The sequence below is a fragment of the Neoarius graeffei genome, chromosome 11 (assembly GCF_027579695.1).
Source record: "Neoarius graeffei isolate fNeoGra1 chromosome 11, fNeoGra1.pri, whole genome shotgun sequence".
Classification (NCBI taxonomy): domain Eukaryota; kingdom Metazoa; phylum Chordata; class Actinopteri; order Siluriformes; family Ariidae; genus Neoarius; species Neoarius graeffei.
The window spans coordinates 54,713,948-54,729,470 of NC_083579.1; the positions used below are offsets into that span (position 1 = coordinate 54,713,948).

Sequence of the window (15,523 nt, forward strand, 5' to 3'; positions counted from 1 at the left end):
ACTTATTCTGGGAACTCTGGGCAGGAAACAAGAATAAACCCTTGGATGGGACCATCGCAGGCACTATGTGCACACACACATTCACACCTCAGGGCATTTTAACCAGTCCACCTACTGTCATAATCTTGGGATGTGGAAGGAAACTGGAGGAACTGACATGAACAGAACATTTCGAAACGCGACACAGACAGTAACCCAAGCTCAGGACTGAAACGGAGACCCTGTGAGCGGTGAAGCAACAACACTACCCGCTGCACCACTCTGCCGCCCTTAGAAACATCCCAAAATAAAAATGCTGGTTTGTCCTGTACCACATTTATTCTTTTGGCTTCAAATTGCAGTGGTGAATAAAAACCCATTCAGAACACAGCCCTAAAGGACCCTGTATAAATACCGCAGCGCTGCTAAGATTTGTTTTGAAAATGAATGGCTGCTACCTTTTTAAAGTTATATCTGGAAACCGTTCATTTCAGGGAAATACTAATTTGTAGTTCATAAGTATATTCAGTGTTTTTGAAGAATGTTTATCAACATTGCTAACCTGTAATATCTTCACATGCTGTTATTTAGCAAGACAATTTTTGAAATGTAATCATGGCCAGCTGTAGTGCTGTTACCAGCCGATCCCGGACATCTGCCTTCTTAAAATGAAGCGTGTACACAAGCCGTAGTTTGCAGTCATCGGGATTGTATATATCTAAATGGGAGTTGATGACCGCAATTAGGCCAAGTTTACATTAGACCGTATCTGTCTCGTTTTCTTTGCGGATGCACTGTCCGTTTACATTAAACCGCCTGGAAACGCCGGGAAACGGGAATCCGCCAGGGTCCACGTATTCAATCCAGATCGTGTCAGCTCCGGTGCTGTGTAAACATTGAGGATACGCGGATACGCTGTGCTGAGCTCTAGCTGGCGTCGTCATTGGAGAACGTCACTGTGACATCCACCTTCCTGATTCGCTGGCGTTGGTCATGTGACGCGACTGCTGAAAAACAGCGCGGACTTCCGCCTTGTATCACCTTTCATTAAAGAGTATAAAAGTATGAAAATACTGCAAATACTGATGCAAATACTGCCCATTGTGTAGTTATGATTGTCTTTAGGCTTGCCATCCTTCCACTTGCAAGTGGTAAGTGATATGCGCTGGGATCACACACACAGCGGCTCAGTCCCGAATAACTGCTTGTGCACTTCACTCGCGCGCTGTGTGAGCTGCGCAGGGCCGGAGTGCGCACCCTCCAGAGGGCACTCGCTGTTCAGGGCGGAGTGATTTGGAGCGCAGGATGCCTGCGGAGCCGAGCGTATCAGTGTATTGGTGTTGCTGTGTGCACGCAAATCGTGTATTGGTGTTGCTGTGTGCACACGAATCGTTTTAAAAACGTTAATCTGATGATCCGCTGATACGGTCTAATGTAAACATGGGCTTAGTTTATCCTCCAGCCTACTCCGCATCAACATACTGACTGAAAGGGCCATCTTCCAGTGGCTGGCACGTGGTGAAAAATGAGTCGGAGTACTTTATAACTCTGCCGAACTTTTTAAAAGCACAACAGCGAATAATTTCCAATGCATTGACTTGTATTAGTGATCATTTTTCATTGAAATGACCATACTGATTTGTTACTTTAACACAAAACGAGTATTTGGTATTTGCAGTTAACAGTCTGATTACTGCAGCAAAGCAGCTGTTCTGTGTAGCAGTTGGCTACCGAACATCTTAATGCTGGGTCAGAGTTTCTGCGAGAGCAGGTGGGATTTCAGGAAATTTCAGTGGCTCAGGAGTATCCAAAAAAAAACCAACACCTCCTTGTACTTAATTCAATTGCGTACATCAGTTGCATGTGATTTGATTTGAGCAACATTAACAATTCGTTTTCGCTTATCTAACATGATTTGATCATTTTCGAAGGCCTGAATAAAATCAGTCTCCATGCTCTCGCCCGAACTGAGGATGGAATCAGATCGCTGGTGTTCTACAACAGCCACTTTACCGCTGTGCTATTCTACTGCACATGCTTTAAGCGCCTTAAATTAATACTATAAGGTGCTTTTGGACCAAACAGCGGCTAGGGACCTATTGAGAGGAACTACTGACTGGGGAGATCCCCCGAGAGCTACATACACTACTATGTAGTGAAAATTCATTATGTCTGATAATTATAACTATTCTTTTAAGTTCGTTTCTTAAGACACGTATTTTTAAGTATGTTACCTCGCTTGTTGACAGTTTCGGCGAACACTTCCGCCTTCTTCAAAACAGTCACCAGATGTTGAGTGGTGACGTGCCTTATCAGCTGATGTTACTCTATGGAGGCGTGAACTACTAAATGAGCAATTCATATAATGAATTGGGAAGAGGCCAGAGTCATTCGCGCTGAAGAGAATAGATATCAGCGTTGGATTTTGGAGGCAGTGGAGATACGTAAGCGGGCGCAGAGGACCATGAACCGGGATGAGGGAGCGTACGCGCTGTCACATACCTGGAGCGCCGTCCTGGGGCAGCGACCTGACAGCAGGAGGCGTGGACTACCTGTCAAATTGGGCGGGACGTTCACGCCTCCATAGAGTAACATCAGCTGATAAGGCACGTCACCACTCGACATCTGGTGACTGTTTTGAAGAAGGCGGAAGTGTTCGCCGAAACTGTCAACAAGCGAGGTAACATACTTAAAAATACGTGTCTTAAGAAACGAACTTAAAAGAATACATACACTACTGTTCAAAAGTTTGGGGTCATGCAGACAATTTTGTGTTTTCCATGAAAAGTCACACTTTTATTTACCACCATAAGTTGTAAAATGAATAGAAAATATAGTCAAGACATTTTTCTGGCCATTTTGAGCATTTAATCGACCCCACAAATGTGATGCTCCAGAAACTCAGGCCCTGTTTACATTATTTCGAATCAGCGGATCATCAGATTAACGTTTTTAAAACGATTCGCGTGCACACAGCAACACCAATACACGATTCGCGTGCACACAGCAACGCCAATACACGGATACGCTAATCACATGACTAATTAGACGGCACGTCACATGATCCCAGTGCATATCGGGCATGCGCAAGTCACTCACCACTTGCAAGTGGAAGGATGGCAAGCGAACACCTTCTCCAGCAGATAAACACACCTGGCTGTGATGTTCATGTTCTCACTGAGTTTAAGCGCCTGAAGGAGGTTGAAATGTGTAAATAAACCTCAGTGCAGCTCAGCGCTTCCTCCTGCGCTCCAAATCACTCCGCCCTGAACAGCGAGTGCCCTCTGGAGGGTGCGCACTCCGGCCCTGCGCAGCTCACAGAGCGCGCGAGTGAAGCGCATGAGCAGTGATTCGGGACTGAGCCGCTGTGTGTGTGATCCCAACGCCAGCGAATCAGGAAGGTGGATGTCACAGTGACGTTGTCCAATGACGACGTCAGCTAGAGCTCAGCACAGCGTATCCGCGTATTCTCACTGTTTACACCGCACCGGACCAGACATGATCTGGATTGAATACGTGGACCCTGGCGGATTCCCGTTTCCCGGCGTTTCCCGGCGTTTTAATGTAAACGGACAGTGCATCCGCGAAGAAAACGAGACAGATACGGTCTAATGTAAACTTGGCCTCAATCTGCTCAAAGGAAGGTCAGTTTTATAGCTTCTCTAAAGAGCTCAACTGTTTTCAGCTGTGCTAACATGATTGTACAAGGGTTTTCTAATCATCCATTAGCCTTCTGAGGCAATGAGCAAACACATTGTACCATTAGAACACTGGAGTGAGAGTTGCTGGAAATGGGCCTCTATACACCTATGGAGATATTGCACCAAAAACCACACATTTGCAGCTAGAATAGTCATTTACCACATTAGCAATGGATAGAGTGGATTTCTGATTAGTTTAAAGTGATCTTCATTGAAAAGAACAGTGCTTTTCTTTCAAAAATAAGGACATTTCAAAGTGACCCCAAACTTTTGAACGGTAGTGTACCTTCAAGAGCTTTTTTCTGTTTGTATTTGTACAGCTAGTCGGAACGCTGAAGTGATGTAAGCCGGTTTGCTGGCATGACGTTAGCAGGAAATGCTAGCCAAGATTTTTACATTTCGCTTAGATGTGGCAAAATCACATTGTATTTTGTCCGTTGCATATAGGATCAATAAAGCCTGGACTTCTGTCAGTTTTTCCGTGTTCCCCCTCCCACCCCTCCATTTTGAATGCTAACGTTAAAAGCTAACATTTTTTGGGGGGTGCCGTGGCTCAGTCGACTAAAGGCCAATTTATGCTGACAACCCAGTCCTCGCAGACGGTGTCGCAGATAGCGTCTGCGTAGCCCCCCCACCTTCGCAGACGCTCTGCGCGCACCTCCCAAAAATTGTGACCACCGCAGAAGCCTCGCAGACAGCATCGCAGACAAGAGGGCTCTGATTGGTCCACTCTACATCCGCTGTACACGCACTTCCGCTTCCCTACTTTCCCGGTTTGTTTTGTTTTCACGACCGGCATTTTTAAAAACACGAGTGAAAATGGAGCAGCACGAAGAGCGGTTGATCGAGGAAGTGCGTACATCTATACGACTCCAGTTCTAGTCATTATAAAAAAAAAAGTTCTAGTCATTATAAGTAACCGGAGGATAAACACTCCACTAACCACACCCACCAACTACTCCTAGCGACTTCGCGCCCCCTTGCGTTGTGCCGGTGAATAACATCGCGCACGCCTATTACTCCCCGCTCAACAATAAATTACAACTGTCTGCGAAAAGCTATCTGCGAAAGCCTTGTCCTGTCTCTCTCTCCAGCTCATTTCCTGTCTCTACACTGTCCTGTCCAATAAAGGTAAAAAAAAAAAAAAAAGCAAAAAAAAAAAAAATCTTAAAAAAAAAAAAAAGCTAACGTTTTGCACACATTTTTAAAAATGGCAGTTGCCAGTGCTGCATTAACTCCTGTTCGAACACTCAACATGAACTTACATCACTCATGGTTCCTTATGTACTGGGGAAGTATCTACCCTGAAGTAGGACTTAAAAAAAAGTCCCTCAAAACAGCATTCTAAGAACTATGATCGTTCTTGGATTCTGCAGTGCGGACAAACAAAAAAAAAAAAGGAAATTTCCTCCTCCTGTCAGAGTTCCTCTGGTCCGAATGTACTATACTGTACTTCGTGTCAGTATGAACATCATCACAAGACTTCATAATGAAATTTGTGTATGTTGGTTATACATGAATTGATTAGTAATTAGAAACTTGGTTAATTTAAGTTTACTATAAGCAATGAAATCTTGCTTTGATGAGAAACTTGATATTTTTATGTAAACTATACATTGCATGTTCTCGAAAATCTGGCCACACATTCCATGTGTAAAGGGGATTGATCAGAATTACTGTGGGAGCGAGTGGAATTAGTCAGAAATTCTGAAAGAGTGGGCAGGAGAGGGATTATGGCTAAGACGCTCACCGTGTATTGTGTAATAGCTTGCCCTGTGGTCTAGACAACATGCAGTAATTTTGAGAAGTATTTTCCTCGATCGCTTGGGTGATTTACACACCAAGTACAATTATTCGTCCACCTGTGCCCATCAGTAGTCCATCGTCATGTTTTGTTGGTTACTGAAATGTTCACACGAAACCGAAGTTCTTGCTTTCAGATTCATCCCTACTTTATGTACTGTGAGTATATGAACATTAGGGCTGTAACGATATGCGTATCGAAATCGCGATACGCAGAGCCACGATCCGTATCGCGATACAAGAAGGCAGAATCGCGGTACACCCTTTCAAACTTCTCCTCAGCCCAAAAACAGAGGCGCTTCCAAACTTCAATTTATGAATACTTTACTTTTTATTTAAATTACATTTTAAACTTACTTAAATTACTTTTATTTTTTTATATCTATTAGTAAGTCGTTTTTTCGCCGACCTGCGACAATCTTCTGCGAGTCACGCAACGTCCACACTCGCCACTGGCAGAGCATTCATTTCTTTTAAGCGGTCGCCATTCTGGTTGTGACGCGGGGAGCGAATCTGTAAACAAGCAGCTCATTGGCTGGCTAGGTGTGCCACAAGCCAATCACAATCACTTGACCGGAAAGGCATGCAGTGTTGCCAGATTGGGCAGGTTTAGGTGCTTTTTGGCTGGTTTTGAACATATTTTGGCGTGGAAAACGTTAGCAATATCTGGCAACACTGAAGGCACGTCTGCTTGGACGGAAGCCTTCTGCGGCAGTTACATTTTGACACGCGAGCAATGTTTCACCATAAAAATTCCGTAATTTCCATCTGTTTTCCGCGATCACAGAAAATCATTGGCCCTATGAGAGTGAGACAGTGAGAGAGCCACCCCCCCCCCCAAAAAAAAATCTTAACGGATTTACACGATTTGGAAAAATGACTTTTTCAGAACCGAAAAAAACAGAGCTTCCGGCTCAACAGTATTATTTTGAGAAATAAAACAATCTTTGGATATACATTTGTTCATTTTTGCATACATATTACTCATTCTCTGCAGTGGTCTGAATTATTTGTTATTAAATAGTTAATGTAAGTAAGTAAATGTTAATAAGTCAAATTTACTACTTTAAAAAAACATTTAAAAAAAAATCGTGGGCGTATCGAACCGTGGGTCAAAAATCGCGATACGAATCGAATCGTGAGTTGGGTGTATCGTTACAGCCCTAATGAACATGTTCTGCATAAAATGCATGCCATGTGTGCATATACTCACACTTCCTGAATTCTGACTCCATATCGACTATTCGCTCAGACTGCTGTGGCCAGACTCCCGCCAACCCGCTTTTCTCTCTCGAGTTGTTCTTTCCTCTAGTGTCGTGCACATGACCTCGTTTCCACTCCCCTTGTGATGTGGAGATTTGGAAGTCACAGATTAGTGAAAGAGAGCGCGTGGGGAGGGAAAGGTGGCTACGCTATGATAAAATCCCTTTATCTCCTGAAGAAAATGAACTGAGGAATGGCTACATGTAATTAGATATTTTGTCTTTGCCCTGGATGATGATAGTCAGAAAGCTTTTTGTGCACTGTGCTGGAGGTTACATGTCTCTCTGCTGTGGCTAATGAACATGTATTTGCCTCTCATTTTTAATTAACTGAATAACTGAGAAATTGCTGATCCTGTGTTTTGTTTTTTTTTTGGGGGGGGATGAACAAACAAACAAGCATTTCTGATGGCTCCGTGAAATATGAGACTGTCTTCAGATATGAATCAATGCACTGTCCTTCTGTAGCTTTTCTTTAACTCTGCTGAACCTGCTGTTGTCCACGTGGTGCTTGGAACAGTCACAGATGGCTTGTGAATATATTATGGAAGTGTTAAATACTTTTACATAATCAAGTGACCTTCTTTTGCTCTCAGGCACATGGGATAGATGTTTGTACTCAGAATAGTAACAGGGAGTTAAGATGGCTATCCGAATGACGCTTACTTAAAGCGCGATATTTACAATGCATTAAAATAATGTTTTCAGGCTTAAAAGCAGGCTGTGCATGAAGACCTAAAACAGTACTCTGCTCTTCCCAGTGATTACTGCATGCTTTGCTGTCGTAACATGATAAATAACCTGACTCTTTGTGGCTGTGGTGAGAGAATAACGAACCTTGTCGCTGTTTTGTTGTAGGCTGTAAACTGTAAGGGCCAGCACAGCATCTCCTACACTCTGTCCAGAAACCAGACTGTGGTTGTAGAGTACAGCCATGACAAAGACACGGACATGTTCCAGGTACAGTAGAACACACACACAACAGTGACTGATATAAAATCACCGAGAGAAATAACTGCGTATAAATATTAGTTTTTAATGTATTCATGACCACTGCTTTATAACCATTTGGTGTGAAATGTCAGTGAGACAAGGTAGTTCCTGTTCTTTGTTATAAACGGCTATAAATAGTCATTCCCTTACCGGTCTCACACATTTTTTTCCTCCTCTCTCTTAGTGAAGGCAAAACAAAAAAAAAAAAAGAGAAGTGCTTGTCATGTTACAGAAAACCCAGAAAGTGTACGGTCCTCCGTCAGACTCTCCTGTTGTAAAACTTACTATCTGTTACAAAACACAGATACTGGAGACTTCTTCCACAAACATTTCTGTACAGAAAACTTTGCCATGTCAACGAGAATATAGTTTTCTTTGTTAAATAACAATGCATTTTTATTAATTAGCGTTATATTATTTATATTATTTGTGTCTTGCAGAAGTATTCATCCCCCTTGGTGTTTGTCCTGATTTGTCGCATTACAACCTGGAATTAAAATGGGTTTCTGGACGGTTAGCACCATTTGATTTACACAACATGCCTACCACTTTAAAGGTGCAAATTGGTTTTTATCCCCCGCTGGCCGAAGGGGGATTATGTCGTGGCGATGTCTGTCCGTCCGTCTGTCCCGGGAAGGGTGCTCACCTTCTGAAATCAACTCCTCTCTCAGTTTTTAGAGGAATTTCACGAAACTTGGCAGGATTCTTTGTTATCTGTCGGTAATACACATACTTTAATTTCGTTAAATTGGGTCACGTTTTACCAGAGTTACAGCCCTTGATTAACAAAATTATACTTTGACAATTTCATGAGAGTGTGCTTTTCTTTTGAAATCAACTCCTCTCACAATTCGTAGAGGAATTTCACCAAACTTGGCAAAAAGGCCTTGTTATATGTCGGTACTACGCATATTGTTATTTTGTTCAATTCGGTCGCATTTTACCAGAGTTACAGCCCTTGATTAACAACCTTGTACTTTCACAATTTCATGAAGGTGTGCTTGCATTCTGACATCAACTCCTCTCACAATTTTTGGACGAATTTCTCGAAGCTTGGCAGAAAGCCTTGTTATGTGACGGTAATACGCCTATTGCGATTTAATTTCATCTCATCTCATTATCTGTAGCTGCTTTATCCTGTCCTACAGGGTCGCAGGCGAGCTGGAGCCTATCCCAGCTGACTACGGGCGAAAGGCAGGGTACACTGGACAAGTCGCCAAGTCATCACAGGGCTGACACAGAGACAAACAACCATTCACACTCACATTCACACCTACGGTCAATTTAGAGTCGCCAGTTAACCTAACCTGCATGTCTTTGGATTGTGGGGGAAACCGGAGCACCCGGAGGAAACCCACGCGGACACGGGGAGAACATGCAAACTCCGCACAGAAAGGCCCTCGCTGGCCACGGGGCTCGAACCCGGACCTTCTTGCTGTGAGGCGACAGCGCTAACCACTACACCACCGTGCCGCCCCGCGATTTAATTTCGTTTGTGAAAATTTTGCCAGAGTTTTGACCCTTGATTAAATAACTTGTACTTTGACAATTTCATGAGGGTGTACATTCTTCTGAAATCAACTCCTCTAGCAATTTGTGGAGGAATTTCACCAAACTTGGCAAAAGGCTTTGTTATATGACAGTTATACCCATATTGAAACTTTAATTTGGGCAAATTTGACCAGAGTTATGCCCTTGATTATTAGCGAACTTGTACTTTGGCAGTTTCATCAAGGTGTGCTTGCTTTCTGAAATCAACTTCCCTCACAGTTTTTATCCCCCGCTGGCCGAAAGGCCCGAAGGGGGATTATGTCGTAGCGATGTCCGTCCATCCCAGGAAGGGTGCTCACCTTCTGAAATCAACTCCTCTCACAATTTTTGGAGGAATTTCACGAAACTTGACAGGGTTCTTTGTTACATGTCAGTAATACGCATTTTGCAATTTTGTTCAATTCAGTCACATTTTACAAGAGTTATGGCATAGTTGCCAGCCGGGGATCTTGTACTCTCAGAGCACTCCTTTTTTTTTATCGTGACAAACAATAATTAAGATGAAAAAACAGAAATCTGGAGTGTGCATAGGTATTCATCCCCTTTTGTATGAAACCCCTAAATAAGAGCTGGTCCATAGCCTGGCAAGCCAGACTAAATGTGAATATTTAGTCTGGCCTCGCTCGTAGACATTTCCGAAGGGGGTGGGAGGAACAACCCGCTGTCTTTCAAACTGTCTCTGTGCGTATAGGCCAACGCTCTGACCAATCAGCGCAACAGTGACTGTGACGTAGTCAGAGCGACAGAAAGCAGTGGGGGAGGCCTTGAAATAAATAATTTTTCAAAATGCGTATTAATTAATAAACAGGTTCTAGATATTAAGAAGTTTGGAGATAATGACCACAAGTTTGGAGTCTGTACCACATACTTAACATTTTTTTTTTTCATGTGTTTTTCAAGGGTTTGCTTAAACTGTTTTTGAGAGTTTTTATTTTTATTTAGTGGTGTTTGGTGAAATAATTTCCCTTAAATTTAAAATAACGGGAAAATAAGAAACAATCAAAAAGTAATGTTTCAAAGCTGTTTATTAATTCTTCATACTGCACAAACTAGCCCCATCCTTTTGGCTACGAGCGGAGCCAGCTGGTAGATCAGACTTTTGCCATAGCCGGTCGGCAAAACAGCGAAAACGTCCTTCTTGAAAAGGAATGAGCGGAGAGCCTCTTCCTGCTCATGTTTCAACGAAAACTCCAAGTCTAATTCTTCTAAAACTGATTCCAAAGCGGAGTCAAACGCGCGCTGTTCACTAGCCCGTAGCCATCTTTCCTGTTGCGCTTTCTCCAGCGTCGCGCAGCCTTGTCATCACTCCTGCAAAAGCCCGCCCAAAGAATCCAAACAAAAACCTTGCGTTGTGATTGGCGGGCACGATTTGATGCCCGGGGTGTTTTGTTGATATGGTGCGAGGCTAGACCCACTCGCTAGGCAAAAATATTTTATAAATCAAGATAAATATAAATCAAGTCCTTCTGAATGAGTTGTTACTATAGAAATGGTAATGTATTAGAACAAGCAGAAGTGTGTAATTTAAGTTACAGCCTGAACTCCTGTCAGAGCTGTTTGTTATGGAAGATCAGTCAACACCTTCTGACTAATCAGGTTTGAAAATTCTACAGTGCCGTGGTATACAGTGCCGTATTGTACGGTTAATGCTGACCTAACAAATGGTGGACGCCTTCTGTACATTCTGCCCTGCCATGGTGAAAGTATTTGAAATGTTTTTATCTTGACTGCACATTCTTTCCTCGCTTCTCTCTCAGCCAGGCCCACTCAGGCTCTGTCCATCACAGATGACATGAACCCCTGATAGGAGACGATCACTCCAGCTCTGTCATGACAAACTATTTAGTGTGTGTGTGTGTGTGTGTGTGTGTGTGTGTGTGTGTGTGTGTGTGTGTGTGAAAACGTACAAACAAAACAGGGTAAAGACACATGGCCAGAAATGAAAAGTTAAAATAGGAAGCAACAGGAACCCACAGGGGGAAAAACAGGAACTAAAGTTGGAGACTGACTCTAATGGCCCTTTTCCACTACCCTTTTTCAGCTCACTTCAGCTCGCTTCAGCTCACTTCAGCCCGACACGGCTCGCGTTTCGACTACCAAAAACCAGCACGACTCGGCTCGTTTCAGCCCTGCTTAGCCCCTAAAACTCACACCGTTTTGGAGTGGGGCTGAAGCGAGCCAAGCCGTGCCGAGTGAGGCTGGGGGCGTGAGCAGACACTCCCCTGTGCACTGATTGGTGAGGAGGAGTGTTCTCACATGCCCACACACGCCCCGCGAGCACGCTGGGATCTGTAAACACCGCAAACCCGGAAGAAGGAGAATTACGAATTACGAGAATTTCTGAAGCCTTATGCGCCTCGCCTCATCTATACGCTCTTGCCAGTATCTGTTGGCGTTGTCGGTGACAACAAGCCACAGCACCAAGACCAGCAACACTAACGACTCCATGTCCTCCATGTTTATTGTTTACTATCCGGGTTGTGAGACTACCGCTTAAAAGCTCACTGATGTCACTGTTTGCGCCGCTTAACGACATCACGTGACGTCCACCCACTTTCGCTAACTCCACCCAATGTGTCCACCCACTTCCAGACAGCACGGTTCAGCGCGGTTGTAGTCGAAATGCAACTCCAACAGCCCCACTCAGCTCGACTCAGCACGGCACGGCTCAGCCCGACTCAGCCGCGTTTGTAGTGGAAAAGCGGCATTAGTTTAGTTTATGTGGTTATTTTTTTTCCTTGCACATTTAGTGTTATTTAATGTGACGGTTAATCCTAAAACGACACCAAGCGGAGACCTGTTCTTTCCATTCCAATAAGATTGTCACTGTGTCTGTATTCACTGCAACAAAATGTTTTATTAAAATGTTATATTAAAGAAGAAAGTGGAAGTGTTCTAGTATGTGCACATATTATAATATGTCTCCACAATGTGCACTGGAAATGGAATTTTTTATGGTTTCCAATTGTATCTAATGTACAAAATAGTTGTGGTGCAATTTTGATCTTTTTTTAAATTAAAATTTTTTATTACAAAAAAATGTCAAACATATGTAGGACTGCTTTTGATTGAAATGGAAGAATAGCCTCTTTTCTTGGGTCTTGCCTATTAGACCTAGTCTGGTTAACACCAGACCATATCACAAGTGAAATATGGTCTGGAATCCGCCTATTGAATTTCTTGTAGGGGAGGTGTGGTTTACAATTGTCAACGGCCATTTATTGGACGTTGCGAATGTCTATCATTTGGCGTATCCGTAGCCCATAGCCAATCATGGCAGTTGTACCCGGTGACGTAGTTAGAGCGACGAAGAAGAGAAGGAAAGAGAAGGCAAAACAAAAATAGGAAAACAATGGCACCGAATGATTACTGCCGTTTGTGCAAGACAAAGCTTGATCGAAAGTTTGGTTCGTATCGCTCGCCGCCATGTTAAATGTGATCCGTAAACAGTCCCAAATAAACTACAAGCTTCCGTTTGTCGAGTAGTACGCGTCACCGTCTTTCCACCCTCCCCACTCTCTGATTGGCTCCCTAACTCAGGCGAGCCTTTAGACCATAGTTTCCATGCTGTCTTTTCAGATCGGAACGATTGTGCAAAGCAGCATGGGATTTCCCAGGCTATATTAGACCTGTTCCAATGACCACATATTTAAACACTTGGCACTTTTTTTTTTGTGCGGTGAATTTAGATTGGGCGATCGACGGAGAGCCCCATTGACTTTGTGGTGACGGACACTGTGTCTGGAGGAGCAGACAGCGAGGACTCTCCCATCACACAGAGCACCATCTCGCGCTTTGCTTGCCGGGTGGTGTGCGAACGCAACCCTCCGTACACTGCACGCATCTATGCTGCAGGCTTTGACTCTTCCAAGAACATCTTCCTCGGGGTGAGTGTGCACTTCCACACGTACATGCACATATTGTCCACGAAAGAGCCTCCTGGCTACTTTTATCACTGGTATTTGAGAAAGCATCTATCTATATATACATAAATACCCTGGCTTGCAAAGTGTCGTCTTCTGCTGATCCAGTGAAAGCTTCCAGAATAACCTGGTAAATATAGATATAAACAGAATTAGTCATGGATGTGTTCGTGCACATGTTTAGTCGTTTACCATGCTCCTCTATCAACAGGAGAAAGCAGCGAAATGGAAGAATCCAGATGGCCAGATGGACGGACTGACGACCAATGGCGTGCTGGTGATGCATCCACGTGGTGGCTTCACAGAAGAGTCCAAGCCTGGTGTGTGGCGAGAGATATCTGTGTGTGGAGATGTGTATACACTGAGAGAGACTCGCTCTGCACAGACACGAGGCAAATTGGTTAGTGCTACAAAATGTTCCGTACATTAGGTTAAGAATTCTTTATCAAAGATTTTAATACAGCCCTTCTTTTCAAAACTTACAACACTTCGTTGTTATTTGGTGTACACAAACATATGGAGAACCAGAATATTGTAGTCGTCAATATTCTAACATTTGTGACCAGAGGTACTAAAGATATTCGGACTCTCCGTGGCCCGTCAACGAAGCGTCTAAGGGTGTATTCAGACCAGGATAGTTCGATAGTTCACTTGCTTTGGTCCGAACCAAATGTTTTTTTATTTTTTCATTTTGGTGCGGTTCGCTTTCACACTGTACATTTTAGTAAGCGGGCCAAAATCTGTCAACAAAGCCACGCGCCCTGAGGTCGTTCAGCTATTGGTCAGAGACGACACGCGCACAAAGCGTTAAGTTCAAAAGTAGTCACGGAGGCTTTCCGTGCTGTTATTCTTTTTAATGTCATCAAAGCTATATGTTTTTTCCAGTTTTTACTGTTTTCACAATTGTGCGATTACTATGCTGTTGTACAAGTAATTTATCAACGACGACGACAAAGGGCAAGGCAGCTACGGAGGATAGCGCTGATGAGCGCACATCATGTTGTGACAGTTCTGGCTCTTCACGCAATAGATGAATTTCTTTTTTGCGTCGCTAGTACCGCCACTTTTTGAAAGAATGTCCCTGATTTTAATGTAGGTCTGACGGAGTTTCTTCACTTTTAGCCGACATTGTTCTGGGGAGCGCGTGAACCTCTTCTCCTTCATTTTCTCACTGAATACAGCAAACACGTCGGCATTTTTGTGTGTTCTCTCCAAAAGCTCAGATATGTGGACATCTGCCCATATATCCACAAGGGTGCGCGTTTCTTCCTCGGCCCACGTTTGCCCCCTACTCATTTTTTGTACTCGCCTACCACTGGTGACTGAACGACCCTTGACAACCAAAACAGTGTTTGCACTTTGCGGTGGAGTGTCAAGACTCTGTTTCCCATAATGCTCGACAAACGACGGAAGCTCCCGAGGTACAAAAAAGCAAAACTGTCGGGTTAGGTCCGGTCTGCTTTCACACCTCCAAAAGATCCGCACCAGGGTTCCTTTGGTCCGGACCGAGTCCGACCTTGCAGCTCGGTCTCGGTCCGCTTGTTTGGTCCGGACCAGAGTTCGGTGGTTTGTATTCAGACCAACCCAAAAGGTCCAGACCAAGGGAAATTTGGTTCATTTGGTCCGGACCAAACAACATAGGTGTGAATACGCCCTAAGGCTGAGGCGAACCTGACGGTGGACACACCAAATATACCAAATAACAATTTTGACCTTCAGTAAATTATCAAAATGAATACATAAATGATTTAATCTTTAGTGATGTAATGTTTTTCATTATTTATTTTACAAATAGTTTCTCTCCCACCTTGTTTTGACGTGAACTACAAGCGTTTTCTAAAGGTGGCATATTTCAGACTTTTTTTTTAAGAGATAAGTTTTACACCCAAACCTTAGACTCCTTGTGATTTATTATTATTATTATTATTATTATTATTATTAGGTTACACTGTGTTGTGGGAAGCAAAGCCAGAGGAAATTTGATACAGTGTCTGATCTCAGATCTTATCAACAGCAAATAATTTCCTCCTGACTTCAGGCTTGCGTCACAAATTTGGAAAAACATTCCAGCTTTGGGTTTGGCTGTACACAACAAACCTCTGAATCATACTGCTTTTAATCTTGTCCATGTTGTGACTTATTCTGAGCCTTATTTCAGCTAATGGTTCTGAATTGAATAACTACTTTAGGTTGTATATAAAGTAGTCATAATGTACTTTGGTTCTGTTTGAAGTCAAAATGAAGGTACGATATGTACAAAAGTTCTATCATTGTTGGAACATTCCTGCTGTAAAAATGTGCTGGACTGCTG

The 15,523-nt window shown here is 43.4% G+C and overlaps 1 protein-coding gene across 1 annotated transcript in view; it reads left to right on the forward strand.

Annotated features, from left to right (window-relative positions):
- Window positions 1-15,523, forward strand: part of peli2 (pellino E3 ubiquitin protein ligase family member 2) — a 65,189-nt gene that overhangs the window by 45,348 nt on the left and 4,318 nt on the right. Inside the window, exons 3-5 of the mRNA XM_060934243.1 lie at window positions 7,604-7,705; window positions 12,979-13,176; window positions 13,424-13,612. Coding sequence (XP_060790226.1) covers window positions 7,604-7,705; window positions 12,979-13,176; window positions 13,424-13,612 — 489 coding nt within the window. The remainder of the gene's footprint in view (window positions 1-7,603; window positions 7,706-12,978; window positions 13,177-13,423; window positions 13,613-15,523) is intronic.